This window comes from Rhizophagus irregularis, chromosome 2 (genome assembly GCF_026210795.1).
Source record: "Rhizophagus irregularis chromosome 2, complete sequence".
NCBI classification, from domain to species: Eukaryota; Fungi; Glomeromycota; class Glomeromycetes; order Glomerales; family Glomeraceae; genus Rhizophagus; species Rhizophagus irregularis.
Window position 1 is genome coordinate 5,925,457 of NC_089430.1, and position 18,711 is coordinate 5,944,167.

Genomic DNA, 18,711 nt, shown 5'->3' on the forward strand with positions numbered 1-18,711 from the left:
CCATTCCGACAGACATAAAACATTTTACATGAAAAACAATGCAAGTATATCTTCGTTATGATAATGCACTTTATTATCATTGATTCAAGAAGAGAAATCAAAAAGGTCAAAAAGAATACATAAACTACCAATAAACTGAATTTTTGAACCAAAAATATATATGCTAAAAAAAAAAAGATACTAGTAAGCTATATTATGCTTAATACATCATTACATTAAGTAATACATATTATATATATGATTGTTCGAAAAAAATTTTTTTTTGGTTTTAATAAAATGCAATTTTGTTTGAATGAATGAAAAAATATTGTAGAAAATGAAATTATGATGTAAGTGAAAATATCAATTAAGAAATTACTAAGAAATAATTGTTTTTGTTCAAAAATTGAAAAATAAATCCAAACGTTAATTAGAAAAGATAATTAAGAAACCAAGATATTAAACAAAATCATCAGCATCTAGGTCCATTACAACCAATTTAGTAGCTTCAAAACCTTTTAATCCATAACATTTATCATAAATTTCTTTATCAATAGAAAAATTATATCCTCTTGATAAAGTCTGAAATGTTAATACCCTTTTAACTATTGTAGCTGTTGTACGATGTTTATGAAAATTAATAAGTGGTTGGTGGTGTAAAGGAGTCGTTGCGTCGGCTGAGCTAGATGGTAAAGGTGATGATGGAGTTGAGGGTTGCGATGACGTCGGATCAATAAATGATGGTACTGCTGCATTGAAAACTAAATCCGAAAGGTATAACCCTAACAAAATTTCTTTTAATTTAATAATAATGCAAAAAAAAAACGGCTAAAGGACAACTCAAGATACAAACCTAAAAATGGGATACAACCGGTATTGCGAACATCAGAAATACGACTTTTACGTTGTTTCATTAATTCTTTTAATATTGTAGAATCTTCAATGGATTTTCTCATGGCCTCTCTTATTACTTTCCAATTACCAAAAGCAGAAATATATTCACTTAATTCTTTAAATGCACGTAAATCTTCATTTCTAACCCTTGTCCATGTTCTTCTTAATCTTTCTACCGGTGGTGATTGTAGTCCAAGAAGAATTTGTGTTAATGTTGCAAAATTTGAAAATTGAAGACATTTCTAAAAAAAAAGTTTGATAAGTGATGGAAATGGATAATCGATCAAAAAGTACTAAAGAATATGTGTTCTCTCTGTATTTACCTGTGCAATTCGTATAAACTTTTCGATTACTTGCACTCGATCATCCAAAGATCTGGTAAGTACTATCTCAGTAGCAACCCAATCACATGCCTTGCGAAAAAAAGAATATTATTACTATCATAGTTATTGTTGGAAGGAATTTAAATTTGAAAATACTGACCAAATTGAACCTTTCGATTACTTTATCAACACCATTTTCCCGAACTCTTTTTCTTGGTTTCTCTTTTTCTTCTTCAAGTTCTTTCTCTTTTCCTTTTCCTTTAACATCTTTCTTTTTCTCTTTTTTTTCTTCATTATCAGTCTTTTGAACATTTTCTTCGTTAGTAGTATAACCAACTTGAACCAAATCTTCCCAATTAACTTTCAATAAAAAATCACGTTCGATCAAACAAAATTGTTTGGCAATATCTTCTGATCGATAATTTAATATAAAAGATCTATATTGAGATTGAGAATTTACTGTTGTAGAAATTGACGGTGGTCTTTTCGGTTGATTATCTTGAATGGGAATTGGTGGTAAAGGTTTATTTAAAGAACTTTTCTGGACGGTAGTAGGAATATTCTTGATTGGAACTTTACTGCTACCACGAGGTTCAGCAGCAGAAGTAGTGGTAGTGGTAGTGGTAGTGGTAGTAGTGGTATGTTGAACTGGAATGTCCGGAAGTTTTTTAGAGGGAGGTTCCGTGATTACAATACGTTTTACTGAAGATTCTGAACTTTTTTTAGGTGAACCGGGGGTTATGCTACTATTGTTGGCAACTTGTTCTGAAGATGGAGGTTTCATAATTGATTTTACAGGTTCTCGTTCAACTTCTTTTGATGTTTCTTTCTCTCTTTGAATTTCAGTCCCAATATCTGAAGATGATTTGACGGATTCTTTATTTTTTAATTTTGATGATGAAGATGATGTTAATGTACGTGATAATATGGCTTCTGTACCAGCAGCTGTACCTGTATCTTCAATACCTAAGGTACCAAGTGATGAAAAAGTACTCCAAGAAACCCGCTTACCGGATTTTTCTTCAAGATCTTTAATTGTGACAGCAGACCGTAAGTCAAATACTTTGGGAAATCGACGAAGTCTATGCGAGGAAGAGTTATTTTCATCATCATCCTCTTCCTCCTCCTCCTCAATATCAAGGCCTTGTTCAAAAACCTCTCCTTTATTTTCGGAAGGTTCTAGTGGTGTTACAAATATGTTCGGTTCATCATCTTTAACTTCATAAAACTTAGCATGTCTTCGACGTTTACGCATAGATTGAGGGTCTTCGGTTTGTTTGTTCTCAGATGATAATTCTTCGGCCATTTTTTCTTCCTCTTTTTTTGATTCCAAAGTGTCATGCAGAGATATTGAAGATTTATCAAAATTATCATCGTCTTCAACTTCTAACACCGGACCTAACTCCCATACTTTGGTCTTACGACGAATAGTTCTAGTACTTTGACTGTTTTCTTCCAAATCTTCATTTTTATCTTCTTTTTCCTGTTCATGATTTGGAGGTATATGTGGTTCTGTTGAAGTTGAAGCCAATCCCTCATCATCTGAGCCCTCTTCCTCCTCTTCCTCCTCTTCCAATTCTTCCAATTCTTCTTGTAACTCACCTTCCTCCTCTTCATCCCAATTAAATCGTTCTTCCGTACCGGCAAAATCCTCTTGACGCATTGCATCATAATATTCTTCCTCAAGCGATTCATCAACATAAGAAAATCCATCCAAGTAAATAGGTAAATCATCCTCGTTCAAATTTTCAGCTGGTACAGAAATTTCCGAATCGCCTTCTTCTGGGGTAACAATTTCAGAATTAGCGCAAAGCATTTTAATTCCACCTGATTTTCCAGTACCAGGTGTAAACAAAACCTTGGCGAATTTACCCACGGTTGCGGACATTTTTTGAGGCCATGAAGGCCGACGTGGTTTACGCTTTGATGCTTCTCCTTTCTCTTTTTGATCAGATTGAATTGAAGGTGATCCAATATATGCAGGGGAAGAATTTCTTCTAACAATTCCTCCAGCATGATCAATTTGAGACAAATCAAATTCATCATCTTCGTCCTCATCATCGTCATTTTCTGCAAATCCACAAATTGCTTCGGATAATGATAAACTTCGTTTCTTACGTGTACGATCTTGAAATTTTTCGTTCATTGCTTCTTGAGTTTTAGGCTTCCTCATTGGGAAATTTAAAAATCCACCCTTAAAGAACGAAGGTGATGGTGGAACAACTAATGTTGGTTGGGTGTAGGTGATAGTGTGCCTCCTATGCCGTCTTGGTGGAAGGGGTGGTGGTTCTTCTTCTTCTATTATTATATCATTATCATCTTTTAAATTATTTTTTAAATTATCTTTTGAGTTATGTTTCAAAGGTTTAAATTCTGCTTGTAATTTTCTACGTTGAGATAAATCACTCATGGAACTACTTCTTAATTTCAATTTTTTTTCTTTCACTTGTTTTGGTTTAGGAACTTTATCATTGCCTTTACCATCTACACCTAGTTCCCAATCACCAACCATCTTATTTGTTAATGTTGGTAAAGACTTTGCCAATTTTTCATTATAAAAACTTGAAATTTGATTTTCATCTGTGGAAAATTCATCACTATATTGTGAATTACTACTTGCAGCCTCAAAACTTTGACGAAATTCTGTCGGCTGTGAAATTCCTGAACGAGAAGATCGATGACGTCCAAATTCTTCACTTTCAGAATCTGTTGTTCCCGGAGTTAATATTGAACTTATAGTAGATGTTGAATCATGTTTTCTAGTCTTTTTTAACTTTTCTTTAGATGATGGAAAAGAGATACCAGCACCAACTCCGCTATGTTCAACTAATATTACGTCATCCTCCAAATATTGTTCAGAATTTTGTTGTTGTGTAATATCTCCTGTCTTTTTTTCTGTGCCATTACCACTAACAACACCATTTCTATTCTTTGGAATACCCGCAACACCCTTACGATAATAAATTTTTTTTAATCTTTTAATTACTTTTTTTAATGCTTGCACTATTTTTTGGTCTCGGGGTGCCGAAGGATGTAAAGTATTCAGATAAGTTATAAGTTTAGACCTTAAATTACGACATGGAACGAAATCATACGCAAAATAATTGAGAAGCCAATGTCGTAGAGCTACAAATGTCCTAAATATAAAATAAAATTTAAAAAATTTCCGATAAAAATGAATTAAAAAAAAAAAAAGTTACAAACATACCTGACTCTTACTACCCTTCTTTTTTCATCATCAAATTCTAATGCCCAATTAAATCTCAAGATTAATAGATTACATAAATGTAATGGCGTTATAAATGCTCGATATGTAAGAAAAAAATCCGTTAAGAAAGTATAATCTAGTAAGAGTAAAATTTAACTTTAAAAAATTAATAAGCAAATCAAATAATATTTTCATGTAACTATAAGAGCATATTTTTAAAAAATTACCAATTCCACTTGTTAATTTCTCAATTAATTTTTCAATCGTTGCAGCCATTATCACTTTTTCTGTCATAACAATAGAATGTCTGTTTTTTGACGGTTTACTTTCGAACCTATCTCTTAACCCTGCACCACATATCGTTTTACCCGCTTTCTCCAATTTTTCATGTATACTCCATCTTTTTGAAGAAGAGACATAAGAAGAAATAATTGATCCTTGCCTTCTCTCTTCAGCCCTTGATATTGACCAAACTATAAGTCTTGGGTCATCATCTGATTGAATTTGATCAAATATTTCAGTACCATAAGTTGAAATGAGTGAAGGTACCTCAGGCGCTCGTGATGGATTTATCACTTGGTGCATTGCCGCAGTCACCGAGAAGCGACCTTGAGGAATATAGGAGGGGATTTGTCCATGTGAAAGTTGTTGAATGTCGCCTGCTTGATTAAATGATGTTGTATCAAATATTATCTCGCCATCATCTACTAAATTGTCCTTTGAATTTAAACCAACTAAATTATTTTGTGATTGTTGAATTCTATCATGATCATGATTTTGTGTTGGCCAATTTAATATTCTAGCAAATTCCTGATCAGAATTTGGTATAATAATAGAATTATATCTCCTCATTGTTGGTATGATAATTTGTGAATTTGGTCGGGGTAAATTTTGTACATCAAATTCTGTAGTTGGCCTGTATGGGACAGGTGCAGATCTGCGAGATTCACGTGGCCGGTTGGATTTCATGGTATCTCTAATTATATTATATATAAAGAAGTTCAAAAAAAAAAGAAACGGGAAAAAAAATAACGAAAATACGCAAACGCGAAAAATTTTAGGATCACGTGATATGATATAATTATTGTATATTACGTGTTTAAACCAATTCACTTTTTTTTTTTTGTTTTAATTTCGCGAGATAAAATAATTATCCTACATAAGAAACCCCCTCGAATTTTTTAAAAATGGATATTTAACTATACTATATTGGATGTATATACATAAAAAGAAAAAGAAAAAAAAAAATAATATATTTTTAATTGAAGAATTCTTCTATTATTATTTATTCAACGAATTAAGTAAATTTTATTAAATGAATCGAAATTCATTCTTTACAATAATAGAATCCTTTTTTAGTTTTTTAATTAAAAAAATTCGAAATATAAAACTGACCAGCATGCCCCTTTCAAGTAAAAAAATATTTGCTGTAACGATTTCGAAAACTGAAGAATCTTCTTTGTTCTAACATTCTTACCAATACTTGAGTAACGAATATTGAAATAATTCCACTCAATTTGTTGTATGGGCAGATATTTTTTCTCATTGAATACTACATAAATCACACTTTCACACAAAAATCCCGACCCAATTTTTTCTAAGAGATATTAAACATTACCTCATAGAAACATTATCATCCAAGTTAATAAAGGCTTCACTATTACTCAACTGGTGACGTGACTTTGATTTCTGGTGAGCTGCGACATTACTTCCAATAATAGACGTTGATATTACATTGTCCGAAGCGAATTTTGACGCGGCGGGTATATTTAAGTTACTAGATATTATAGGTGATTCAGAAACCTGTTGAGTCGTGTTTTGGTCACTTATTATGTTTGGAGGAGATTCTTCTTGAGGTTGTGAATTACTTTTAGTTTCCTCTTCAATATTTTCGTGTTGAGTATCTTTATTATTATCATTATTTAAGGTTAAGGTTATACCACTATTTTCAATATTCTCGGTGGTTTCTTTAATATTAGTTGACTCAGTTTTATTGTCCATAATAATAAATTTTTTATATAATTTTTTCCTGAAAAAAAAAAAAAAAAAAAAAAAAAAAAATTCCCGTTTTCGATTAAGAAAAAAAACTTGTCGCGTCTTAAGTTCGCGAATAAATTTTTTTTTCTTGCGGCAATATCTTTTTTTAGTGCATAATAAGTTAATACGACGACTTAACAGTTAACATGAAAACCTAAAAAGCAATAAGATACCATGAACTAAATAATAAAGCGAACGATCAGATTTTGACAGATAAATGGAAGTATATATATATTTTATATAACACAGGGAGGTTATATAAAACGAAGATTTTCAAAATGATTTTCTGTACAAGGATTTATAATGAGGACAAGTTTGTCAGGTGTAAAAGCGGAGCCTACAAAAAAGTAAAAAATGACCAATGTGTATAACCATTAGCAGCAATATGTTATGCGACATTTGGACTGTCTGTGCTGCCCGATAAATGATACACATACATTTTCAAGTACCAACCAGTATTAATGTTATGTTAATCTCAATTTATTTTTCAATGTGAACTATTACTCAATCAATCTTTTGTTTATGATCTTGTGGAAAATTCATTTTATATTAAGACAAGGAGTAAAAAAGATGCAAGATGAGAGACGATAAAGTTTTATTTTAAGTTATCTTGTGGATCTCTTCGTCATATAGATTTTTGAATCGTAATAATTTTGCATGTTTCAGTTAAAAATAAATAAATTAAATTAAATTTAAATTTAAATTTAAATTTTTTTTTTTTTTTTTTGTTCATTTAACCTTGCAGTTATGGAAGTTCTTCAAATATCATCCATCACATTGATGTGGGAATTTTTTAAATGGTTCCCTTGTGAATTTTTTTTTTAACGTTATAAAAAACCCGTCTTATATCCAGTATTGGAAAAACATGTATTATTGAAAAGGCTTGGGTTATTTCCATTGTTGGAAAACTCCTTTTTTTTTATTGTCGCATCCACACGGGGAAACAAAATTAATTTAATATGTTTAAAAAAAAAACAGATAATGAGATTATATTTGTGTTAATGAATAAAAATTGAATATCTTTTTATTTGTTGGTATCATTGGTCGATAAAATTCCATTAGAAATTGGAATTTTAGAATTCCTTTACGTCACAATGTATCAATCAACTGACAACTGTATATACTGTTATATACCGGGTATATCGTAAGCTAAACGTTATTGTGTAACCTAAATGTATAAGAAAAATTATAAATTTCGTACATCCCTTACGTATAGGTGACTTGGCCGAGTTGGTCTAAGGCGCCGCACTCAAGTTGCGGTCTCGAAAGAGGCGTGAGTTCGAATCTCACAGTCACCATTTATCCACTGATTTCTTTTCCTTTTTGGAATAGAATGAGAAGAATGTAATTAAATTTTTGTGATGTTTGTAACTTTGTTTATCCTGTGATTTTTTGAATCAAACCCGTACACATAATTACACGACAAATATTTGTCCTACCATGTATTTCAATCAGGCGACCAATCGTATCCGATAATTTGTTATCGTCTAAAGTCTGCTTTTTTTTATAATTTTTGTTCTCCAATACCCTCAATATACCCAGCGCTTCCGCATAGAGCGAAATCTCACCCCAATACGTTCCTTCTATCTCCCAAATAACTTTTCTCAGTTTCCAGTTTATTTATCTGAAAAAATTCCACCGGTTGATAATAATTATAAAAAAGTTAAATAAATAATGGCTGCTATCGCCGAGCCTCAAAAGGTTACCTTCTTTATTTTTTGGTTTGGTTTCAGTAAACCATCATCCGCCATGTTAGAGATACTAAAATCTATTTTCTATTAAACCAAATTTTTTAGATGAATCTAAATGGTTATGTAGGTTTTGATTCTATCACCCGACAAATTGAAAAGAAGTTACTAAAACGCGGCTTTCAGTTCAACGTAATTGTTGTTGGTATGTTCAAAGTAAATTTTACATTCGCTCATCCATGGATTTAAAAGGAAACATATTCTAATTTTTTATTTAATTTTGTAATTTCAATCTTCTTGTCTGTTGATATATTATAGGCCAAACTGGACTTGGTAAATCAACTCTCATCAACACCATTTTCGCTGCCCACTTGATTGATAGTAAGGGTCGTACTAGCTCCGAGGAACCTTTCAGGCAAACAACTGAAATTCAAACTGTATCACATTGTATGTAGTTTCGTCTTTACATTTTTATCGAGTGCGGCCTTTATTTTTTTAAAAAAGTTATATTTTATACCGGTTGTTTTGGTATTATGCGTTGTAATTCATATATTACTATCCGCTTTACTCTTGGGATAAGATAATTAATTATTAATTAGTATTCATTCATTTATAGTAATTGAAGAAAATGGAATTCGTTTGAGACTTAATATTGTTGATACTCCCGGTTATGGTGATCAAGTTAATAATGAAAACTGGTATGTTATAATTTTTTTTTTTTATATATAACTTTATTATATTATGATACCTAACCTTTTTGACATTTGAAACAGTTGGGAGCCAATTATTAAGTACATTAAAGACCAGCATAGTGCTTATTTACGCAAAGAACTTACTGCTATGCGTGAACGTTATATTCAAGATACCAGAATTCATTGTTGCTTATTCTTTATTTCTCCAACTGGTCATGCGTACGTACTTTAATCTTTAATTCGTTAAACTATTTTATATTGAAATAATTTATTTATCTATCTATTTATTTATTTTTTCCTAATCAACTTTAGACTGAAACCTATTGACATTGTGGTACTTAGAAAACTTTCTGAAGTTGTCAATGTCGTTCCAGTCATTGCCAAATCTGATTCTTTGACAATGGAAGAACGTGTGGCCTTCAAACAAAGAGTATGTTAGACGTACATGATATAATTAACTGTCTAATTTTTATTCGTGACTTAATTTAGTTTTTATCCCGTTATATAGATAAAGTCCGAATTAGCCTTTCATAATATCAAGTTATATCCTTATGATTCTGATGAGCTTGATGATGATGAGCGGGCACTCAACGAACGTATCAAGGTGATTATACTTTTTTTTTTGTTTGTCCGGTTTATAAACAAATCGAATTTAACATTATATTCTTATTAAAATAGCAAATGATCCCATTCGCTATTGTTGGATCTGAAAAAAATGTAGTAATTGATGGTAAATCCGTTCGCGGGCGAAGAAATCGATGGGGTGTTATTAATGGTAAATTAATATTTAACCGATCTATTTAAATTATTTAAATAGTAATTTAATGCTAATATTTAACGTATACATTATTTCAGTGGAAAATGAAGATCATTGTGAATTTGTCCATCTTCGAGATTTTCTCACACGGTAAGTTAACATATGACTTAAAAAGCTATTTTTTCTTTTGATATTTATACTAAACATCCTTGTTATCGATAACTTCCAGAACCCACCTTCAGGATCTTATTGAAACTACTGCTCAAATTCATTATGAGGCATTCCGTTCAAAACAATTGTTGGCTTTGAAAGAAACCAGTAGCAAGCAACATGAACAACAGCAACAACAATCACAACCTGTGCAGCCGCAAGTAGGACCTGGTGGACCAGTTATTTAAAATAGAACAACGTAAAAAAAAAGATTGAAAATTCAAGGGGGTAAAGGAGGTAACGGGTAATGTGGGTTTTAGAAATTATATTGTATTTTCTTATTTTTAGAATATATTTCATAAATTACTTCACTTTTTTTAACTTACCGTAACTTTTTCCTTGATATATTTTGTTTGAAATTTATTTATATTTCATTTTTGTTTAAATAATTTTGTTTAGAACTTTGGATATTTATACGTCATTATTTTTATATATTTATTATTATCTTGATATATGATAAGCAGAATGTATACTCGGAATTTAATATTTAATTTTATTTTGAAATCCGAGTGATGAAAGATCATTTTATTGTTGGGAAACCTTTAAAATTATTTATCAATACTTTAATCTGCAAACAAATATTAATAATATTTTTTTTTCATTTTCTTTGAATTAACCCATTTTATTGTACCCAATTTTTTATTTGAATTAAAAAAAAATCACTAATTATCTAATAAATTATATTATAAAAATTAAAATTATAATAGTTTTGTTCAACATAAATTACATCATTAGTATGACATTTAAAATAGCTATTGATTTACCCAATAATTTCCTGTGCGTTTACCATGCGTAATAGTCAATGATCAATCGCAAATTTGACATCGCATCAAAAAAATTATTGTTCTATGTAAATAAAGATATTCAAAAAAAAAAAAAATTTCTGATATTTCACAATGGGCAAAGGAAGCCGAACAAAGGTTTCAACAGCTCAGAATTTTCAACTATCTACTTCTGAAAGCTCTAGCGATCATTTTACTAGTTCGGCTATGAAAGTAGAACAAGAGGGACCTGCTAAAAAACAGCGATATGTATCAAAGCGAAGAGAAGACGATCCAGGCTGGAAAGAAGAGGAGCCTCCGTATTACTTTCTTTTTACCACATATTTATCATATTTAGTACTTATTTGTTTTGGTCATCTGCGAGATTTTTTTGGAAAAAGATTTTTAAGCAAAAATTATAAACACTTGAAAGAACAGAATGTAAGTCTATTGTGCTTAAAAAGATGAATTTTTTTAATTCATATGATAACTGACTTCTAATTTACGATAGGGATATGCACCATTAAATTCTGATTTTGATAATTTTTATGTTCGTAGATTAAAATTAAGAATTAATGATTGTTTCAATCGACCAGTTACAGGAGTTCCAGGAAGAAAAATTACCTTATTAGAAAGAGAAACCAAAGATTATTGTAAAACATTTCAATTAACAGGAACTAAAAGAGATTGTTTAAATTTAAGTAGTTATAATTATTTAGGATTTGCACAAAGTCAAGGACCTTGTGCTGATGCAGTTGAACAAACAGTTAGAAAGTATGGAATTTCGACATGTAGCCCTAGAAATGAAGTTGGTATGAAAAAAAAAAAAAATTTAATTATTAAATTCCTATATTCAATTTAGTTTATATTTATTTTCTTCATTTTTAGGAACATCAAATTTACATCTACAAGTTGAATCATTGGTAGCAAAATTTGTAGGAAAGCCAGCAGCAATGCTTATTTCAATGGGATATGCTACTAATAGTACAACAATACCAGCATTGGCATCAAAGGGATGCCTCATAATTTCTGATGAACTTAACCATAGTTCTATAGTATTTGGTAGTCGTCTTGCTGGGGCTTTTATTAGAGTATTTAAACATAATAATATGACAGATTTAGAATCCTTGTTGAAAGAATGTATTAGTCAAGGTCAACCACGTACACATCGACCATGGAAAAAAATACTTTTAATTGTGGAGGGATTATATTCCATGGAAGGAAGTATATGTAATCTTCCAAAAATCATCGAATTAAAAAAGAAATATAAGGTAAATATTTAACCTTCTTATATAAAAGAAAGAAATTTTTTCTATTGGTCTCACATTCTTCTCTTTTTTAAAAGTTTTATTTATACGTGGATGAAGCGCATAGCATTGGAGCACTAGGACCACATGGAAGGGGAGTGTGTGATTATTATGGAATAGATCCTAATGAAGTTGATATATTAATGGGAACGCTTACAAAATCATTTGGAGCAGCAGGAGGATATATAGCAGCAGACAAAAATATCATCAATCATTTACGACTTACAAATCATGCTACTATATATGCAGAATCAATGACTCCAATTGTACTTCAACAGATATATACTTCAATGTCTATTATAATGGGAGAAGATGGAACGAATGAAGGACAAGAAAGATTAGAAAGATTAGCATTTAACTCAAGATATTTAAGTACTAATTTGAGAAGATTAGGGTTTATTGTTTATGGCGACCGTGATTCACCCATTATACCTCTTTTATTATTTAATCCTGCAAAAATTCCGTAAGTATAGATGATGTTTTTTTTTCTTTTGAGAATATATATTTAATTAATAAAATTGTCTTAATAATATTATTTTCTATAGGGCATTTTCTAGAGAATGTCTAAAGAGAAATTTAGCAGTTGTAGTTGTTGCATATCCAGCTACACCAATGATATCATCAAGAGCAAGATTTTGTATATCAGCAGCACATACAAAAGAAGATATTGATGAAATATTAAAAATATGTAATGAGATAGGGGACATATTACAACTTAAATTATCAAGTAACAAAATTCGATATACAATTGAAGAAGTTTTAAGGGATGGGGAAAATAATTTATAATGATATAATAATGATAATAGAATTTTTTTTATTTTACTATATGTATTATTTCTTAAACGTATTTATTTAATGGTAATAATAATAAAATAATAAAAAAGATAACAAATAATAATATGATTTTACTGATTATCAGATCTACAGTAAATATGCAGATCGACCGATTTAAGTATTTTACTGTATAAGTAGTGTACTAAATATTATCTCTGATGATTTTTCCGATGAGTGAACTAAAATTTCGTTTTAAATATCATGTAAATTCGCCGAAGGAATTGGAATACAATAGCAAACATGTACAGGATTTATTAGAAAAATGGTATATGTAAACATATGACTAATAAGACAATATATGTATTTACTTTTTTACCATACCTTATCACTTACTTTACCACCTTAGGGGAATGAAACGACATAGTTATATAAAAAGATTTATTTATGAAGAATATTTTGATAATGAAAAAGACGAAAATTTTTTTTTTTTGGAATTTTTTAACGAAGAAAATGTGAGAAAAGAATTTAAAGTACAATCTGATCAAAATAATTGGAATGATTTAAATGAAAAAATTCATGATATTGTATATGAGAAAGTACCTTGTAACGTTACAACATTAAATTTTTTTGATAGGTTATACGATGCAGGTAAATTTTCATTATTAAGTGTTTATACTAATAATTATTTATTTTATACTAAATTTATTTCTTCATTACTACAATTAGGAATAGTAAGACGAGAGAGTGGAGCGATAGTTAAAACATCTCCAATATATTTAGAAGAGAATATATCAACACCAATAATGATAACAGATGAATTAAGAAAACTATTATTAATATTTGATTCACCACATTATAATATATTCAGTATAGAAGATCGAAATGAATTTATATTTAGAATATTTAAATCAATTTGTTTAGGTGGCGATGTTTGTCAATTTGAAGATTTAATTATAGAATACTTAAATGTATTGAAAAAAATTTATAAAGATTTAATAAGGTATGTATAATAATATATGTGTGCGTAATCATTAGAAAGTTACTTTGGTAAATAATATTAACATTATTATTTTACATATATACATTATATAATTTTATAGTGTACAAAAAAATGAAGAAACCGGCGATCTAATAATTAAATCTTTTGTTTATAAAATAATTAATTTAAGTAATAATAGTTTATTTCCCCCTTCTACTACTACTATTACAAATGATAATATTAATTGTAACAATTTTTGTTATATGACTATTGATCCCGTTAACAGGTGGGTAAATATTTGGTATCATGCTGCTTATGAATATCTATGTTAGCTGAATGGACCAATATTTTAGTATTTTTAGTCAGATTAATATTAGATTCGTACAAGTTTTTAGCGTAGTAAAAGATTTTCATTATTCATACTGTATTTTCAAATATTAATTAAAATTCATTTACTTGAACTTTAAAATTACAATTTTAGCAGATTTTAAAAACGATTATTTTTTAATTAATTAATTTTTTATTTATTTATAAAAACTCCAATTTTACGGTTAAAAGTGGGGCTTTACTTAATTTCTTCTTTTTTATTTACCCTCCAAATTGAATCAGCAACTTTAACCACATCCAACATTTCTTTAACATCATGTACTCTAAGGATATCCACATCAGCCGAAATAGCGGCAGTACAAGCAGCAGCAGTACCCCAATTTCTATTTTGAGGAATAGGTTGATCAATAACCTTACCAATAAAATTTTTCCTACTTGCACCAATCAAACTAGGAAACCCTTCAAGCAAACTATTTTTTCCATTAAATTCTTTTAATCTCTTTAATATTTCTAGATTTTGATCGAATTTTTTTGCAAAACCAATACCAGGATCAATTATAATATTCCAACGCTTTACACCAGCATTGATTGCAGCTTTAACCCTTTCATATAATTCATTAGATATATCTAATATAAGATCATTATAATCAGTTAATTGATTCATGGTTTTAGGAGTACCTCTCATATGTTGAAGGATAATTGGTAAATTATATTTAGCAGAAATAGAATAAATTTTTTCATCTAATAAACCACCAGAAATATCATTAATTATATTAGCACCATTTTGGATGGCTTTCTCAGCTACTTCAGAATGAAAAGTATCTATTGATATAGGGATATTCGAAAGAGTATTATTAGAAGAAGAACGAATCGCTCTTATAACGGGTAATACACGATTAATTTCTTCTTCAATAGGAACATCATCAGCATCAGGACGGGTAGAACAACCACCTATATCTAATATATCAGCGCCTTCTTCAACTAATTTCAACGCGTGAGAAAGAGCAGAATCAACGTTAATGTATAATCCACCATCAGAGAATGAATCAGGAGTAACGTTAATTATACCCATTATAAAAGTTTTTGTAGACCATTTTAATATTTTGTCATTTTTAATTGGTAATATTCTATTTACAAAATTATCAGGAGAATAAGAAGGACTTTTCAAGTAATGAGAAAGTAATTGGCCACAGGTTCTAAATAATTTTGGATGTTCAAATCCTTTTTCAATGTCACATAATGGTCTTAATACAAATTCTCTTTCACTCATTAATTGATGTGGAATAGTGAGAGAAGAAGAAACATATTCAATATCATCATAAAATAGTATATCCAAATCAATTGGCCTTTGACCATATCGTATCGTTTGAGTTCTTCCCATATTTGATTCAATATTCTTTAATTTTACTAATAATTCTTCAGGATCTAAATTGGTTACAATTTTACAAGCAGCATTAATAAAATTTGGTTGATCCACTACATACATTGGAGACGTTTCATACAAGAATGAAGTATCTAGTATTCTACATTCTGGTTCAAATAGTCTTAATGCCTCATTAATATTTTCAACACAATTGCCCATATTTGATCCTAGTCCAATATAAGCCAAATGATTGTATCCTTCAGGAATATCTTTATTATTGGCACTTCTATTTTGAGGAGAAGAAATATTTTTATTAAAAAATGTTTGACTTCTTATAATTTCTACTCCTGCAGAAGCAGCAAACATTAAAGCGCTTGGTTTTTCCACTTTTATTGTAATTTTATTAACATGACATTCCGTTATTGCAATACGAGCAATAGAAGTAGCAAATGCTTCAACTGTTTTATATTTTGACTCTTCAACATGTTTTGAAACAGTTCTAACTATTGTTCTATAATTATGTGGTTTAATAACATAATCTTTGCCAGAATCCACCTTATATGTCGGATAAATAGTTAAATTAACTATAACGCTTTGTTTCTCTTCTCTTTCCCATGGATTAATTCCTATAATAGCATTCAATCTTAAATCTTGTACAAATATTCTATCATCATATTCATTACCACCGCTCTGTGATTTTGATAATTCGTCGTAATCCTCTTTGGTGCGTGTTATTTCTACCCCTGCACATTTTGCATGTAATAATGCTTTTGGTTTCTCTAGTCGAATATTAACTTTTGATATATGGAATTCTGTTATACATAATTTTGCAATTGCATCCGCCAATGCTTCAATAGATTTAAAGGAACTTTCCTCCGAGAATTTTGTGATACTTTTAGTAATAGAACTATAATCAATTGAATATGGTAAATGGTCCGTATCTCCCGCTTTTGATATGTCTGTATAAATTATTAAATTTATTATTACTGGTTGCTTTTTTACTCTTTCCCAAGAATCAACTCCTATTATATTGTGAACTTCTAAATCTTTTATTATTATTTTGTCTTCCATTTTTTGAGGCGTAAGTGCTTAGAGAAGACCCAAATATATATATATATAGATATAAATAGATAGATTAATAAATTCTTTCACATATGAGTAAATTTTTTCTCGTTCGAGAATTATACCCGTTGTATATATATGTAATGATTATCAACTTAGTATGTACGATGATCTATGTCATCATTAATTTAAAACTTCTGTAACACTTAGTATCGTTACTTTTTTTTCGCTAGATCTTCACAAACATGGTTTTAGCAGATCTAGGAAGACGTATTAATTCAGCTTTAGCACAAATTAATAAAGAACCTGTTATAGATGCAAAAGTTCTTGACGCCCTTCTAAAAGAGATTTGCGCTGCCTTATTAGCGGCTGACGTCAATGTGCGTTTAGTTAGTACACTTAGAAATAATGTTAAAAATACCGTTAATATTCAAGAACTTGCTGCCGGTATAAATAAACGTAAACTTATACAAAAAGCTGTTCTTGATGAACTATGTAAACTAGTTGAACCCGGTGTTGAACCTTATAAGCCCAAAAAAGGCAAAGTAAATATAATTATGTTTGTTGGATTACAAGGTAGTGGAAAAACTACCACTTGTACCAAGTTGGCATATCATTATCAACGTAAAGGTTGGAAAGTTTGTTTAGTTTGTGCTGATACTTTTCGTGCTGGTGCTTTTGATCAATTAAAACAAAATGCCACCAAAGCAAAAATACCATATTTCGGAAGGTATTGTATAATATAATTTTAAAACATAATTTTAATTTTTTCATCTAATCTAAAACAAGAACCACCTTTATTTTCTTTCCAGTTATACAGAGACGGATCCAGTACAGATAGCACATGAAGGAGTAGAGAAATTTAAAAAAGAAGGGTTTGAAATAATTATAGTTGATACATCAGGTAGACATAAACAAGAATTCGAATTATTTGAAGAAATGAAACAAATATCAGCTGTAGTTAATCCAAATAATACAATATTTGTAATGGATGGTACAATTGGTCAAGCTGCTGAATCACAAGCAAAAGCATTTCATGAAGCAGCAGAAATTGGTTCAATTATTATTACAAAAATGGATGGTCATGCAAAAGGTGGTGGCGCAATATCAGCTGTAGCTGCCACACGCAGTCCAATTATATTTATCGGTACTGGTGAACATTTACATGATTTAGAAAGATTCGAACCGAGAAGATTTATACAAAAAATGTTAGGTATGGGTGATATATCAGGTTTAATGGAGACAGTACAAGATTTGAAATTGGATCAAAATAAGAATTTAATTAAAAATTTGGAACAAGGTATTTTTACTATAAGAGATATGTATGAACAATTTCAGAATATATCACAATTAGGTCCTCTATCAAAAATGATGCAAATGATGCCAGGTATGTCAGAAATGAATTTTGAGGGTTCTGACGAATTAGGTGCACAAAGAATAAAAAGATTAATGACTATAATGGATAGTATGAACGAAACAGAATTGGATAGTGATGGTAAATTATTTCATACTCAACCAAAAAGGATTCAGCGTGTTGCACGTGGTAGTGGTACTAGCGTAAGAGAAGTTGAAGAATTATTAATACAGCATAAAGCTTTTCAAGGTATGGTTAAAAAATTTGGTGGCAATAAAGGTTTATTTAAAGGTATGGGTGCTCCCGGTATGGATGGTTCAAAATCATCTCAGCAAATGATGTCTCAAATGCAAAGAATGATGCCTCGTGGTATGAATATGAATGATATGATGAGACAAATGGTGAGTATTACAATAAAAAGAGATTAAGAGGTTTAACTAAATTTTGGAAAAATTACTAATATTATTATTTTATTATTTTATAATATAGATGGGAGGAATGGGTGGTGGTGGATTAGGTGGTGGATTAGGTGGTATGCCAGATCTAAGTCAAATGCAGAACATGATGAAACAAATGGGTCTTGGTGGCATGCCTGGTATGGGTGGTAATCGTAGATAAGAAAAATATGATGGAGAAAGTACCAATATAATTAAAGCATGGAATTATGTGTTAGTATATTTTTAATATATATATATATATATATGTATATATATATACACAATTTTTTTAATTAATTTTTCTTTCTTGTCCATAAAAAAAAATTTTTTTGTAATTTAAATCAAATCAATAAAATATTTATTTACAAAATTCTTTAAAATCTAAATTAGCATAATTGAGACTTCAATCTGCTTGTAATAAATCAATCTAATTTTCTACCAATTTACCATTGATAATATTCAAGGTAGTTGCTAACACTTATATTACATAAAGTTCTAATTTGGTAATTTACTAAATCAATAACGAGGATTTTTTTCACATTTTTAGATGTCTTTTATG

The 18,711-nt window shown here is 29.7% G+C and overlaps 6 protein-coding genes across 6 annotated transcripts; 4 read left to right on the forward strand and 2 right to left on the reverse strand.

The window, feature by feature from the left end:
• Positions 1-438: 438 nt before the first annotated feature.
• On the reverse strand, positions 439-6,405 carry OCT59_012580 (uncharacterized protein; the record flags this gene model as incomplete). Its single annotated transcript, XM_066134584.1, has 8 exons — positions 439-761; positions 833-1,115; positions 1,197-1,286; positions 1,357-2,072; positions 2,208-4,333; positions 4,405-4,540; positions 4,632-5,380; positions 6,023-6,405. 8 exons carry the CDS (start codon positions 6,403-6,405, stop codon positions 439-441), a joined length of 4,806 nt encoding a protein of 1,601 aa, XP_065989836.1.
• A 1,559-nt stretch (positions 6,406-7,964) lies between these two features.
• Positions 7,965-10,478, forward strand: OCT59_012581 (Septin Spn2). The gene is made up of 10 exons (XM_066134585.1): positions 7,965-8,142; positions 8,238-8,334; positions 8,448-8,576; positions 8,746-8,827; positions 8,903-9,040; positions 9,134-9,251; positions 9,330-9,425; positions 9,500-9,596; positions 9,677-9,728; positions 9,808-10,478. The coding sequence occupies exons 1-10, from the start codon at positions 8,116-8,118 to the stop codon at positions 9,974-9,976; spliced, it is 1,005 nt and encodes a 334-aa protein (XP_065989837.1). The 5' UTR covers positions 7,965-8,115; the 3' UTR covers positions 9,977-10,478.
• Positions 10,479-10,684: 206 nt separating this feature from the next.
• Positions 10,685-12,762, forward strand: OCT59_012582 (serine palmitoyltransferase component; the record flags this gene model as incomplete). Its single annotated transcript, XM_025321172.2, has 5 exons — positions 10,685-10,990; positions 11,061-11,361; positions 11,438-11,820; positions 11,895-12,319; positions 12,402-12,762. The coding sequence occupies 5 exons, from the start codon at positions 10,685-10,687 to the stop codon at positions 12,640-12,642; spliced, it is 1,656 nt and encodes a 551-aa protein (XP_025169602.1). The 3' UTR covers positions 12,643-12,762.
• Positions 12,763-12,860: 98 nt separating this feature from the next.
• OCT59_012583 (uncharacterized protein) lies at positions 12,861-14,074 on the forward strand (the record flags this gene model as incomplete). Its single annotated transcript, XM_025321173.2, has 4 exons — positions 12,861-12,955; positions 13,037-13,278; positions 13,357-13,630; positions 13,731-14,074. 4 exons carry the CDS (start codon positions 12,861-12,863, stop codon positions 13,939-13,941), a joined length of 822 nt encoding a protein of 273 aa, XP_025169603.1. The 3' UTR covers positions 13,942-14,074.
• OCT59_012584 (uncharacterized protein) lies at positions 14,001-16,398 on the reverse strand. Its single transcript, XM_025330751.2, has one exon. It carries the CDS (start codon positions 16,368-16,370, stop codon positions 14,175-14,177), a length of 2,196 nt encoding a protein of 731 aa, XP_025169604.1. The 5' UTR covers positions 16,371-16,398; the 3' UTR covers positions 14,001-14,174.
• A 180-nt stretch (positions 16,399-16,578) lies between these two features.
• Positions 16,579-18,532, forward strand: OCT59_012585 (Signal recognition particle). The gene is made up of 3 exons (XM_025309536.2): positions 16,579-17,091; positions 17,174-18,116; positions 18,205-18,532. The coding sequence occupies exons 1-3, from the start codon at positions 16,607-16,609 to the stop codon at positions 18,331-18,333; spliced, it is 1,557 nt and encodes a 518-aa protein (XP_025169605.1). The 5' UTR covers positions 16,579-16,606; the 3' UTR covers positions 18,334-18,532.
• Positions 18,533-18,711: the final 179 nt, after the last annotated feature.

Excerpts from the sequence above, each read along its gene's own strand:
- OCT59_012585 (XM_025309536.2), top strand. The coding sequence starts at position 16,607 with ATGGTTTTAGCAGATCTAGGAAGACGTATTAATTCAGCTTTAGCACAA. Across the intron at positions 17,092-17,173 it reads AAAATACCATATTTCGGAAG|TTATACAGAGACGGATCCAG; the intron begins GTATTGTATAAT and ends TTTTCTTTCCAG. Across the intron at positions 18,117-18,204 it reads ATGATATGATGAGACAAATG|ATGGGAGGAATGGGTGGTGG; the intron begins GTGAGTATTACA and ends TTTATAATATAG.
- OCT59_012581 (XM_066134585.1), top strand. The coding sequence starts at position 8,116 with ATGGCTGCTATCGCCGAGCCTCAAAAG. Across the intron at positions 8,577-8,745 it reads AATTCAAACTGTATCACATT|TAATTGAAGAAAATGGAATT; the intron begins GTATGTAGTTTC and ends ATTCATTTATAG. Across the intron at positions 9,597-9,676 it reads TCGATGGGGTGTTATTAATG|TGGAAAATGAAGATCATTGT; the intron begins GTAAATTAATAT and ends ACATTATTTCAG.
- OCT59_012584 (XM_025330751.2), bottom strand. The coding sequence starts at position 16,370 with ATGGAAGACAAAATAATAATAAAAGATTTAGAAGTTCACAATATAATA.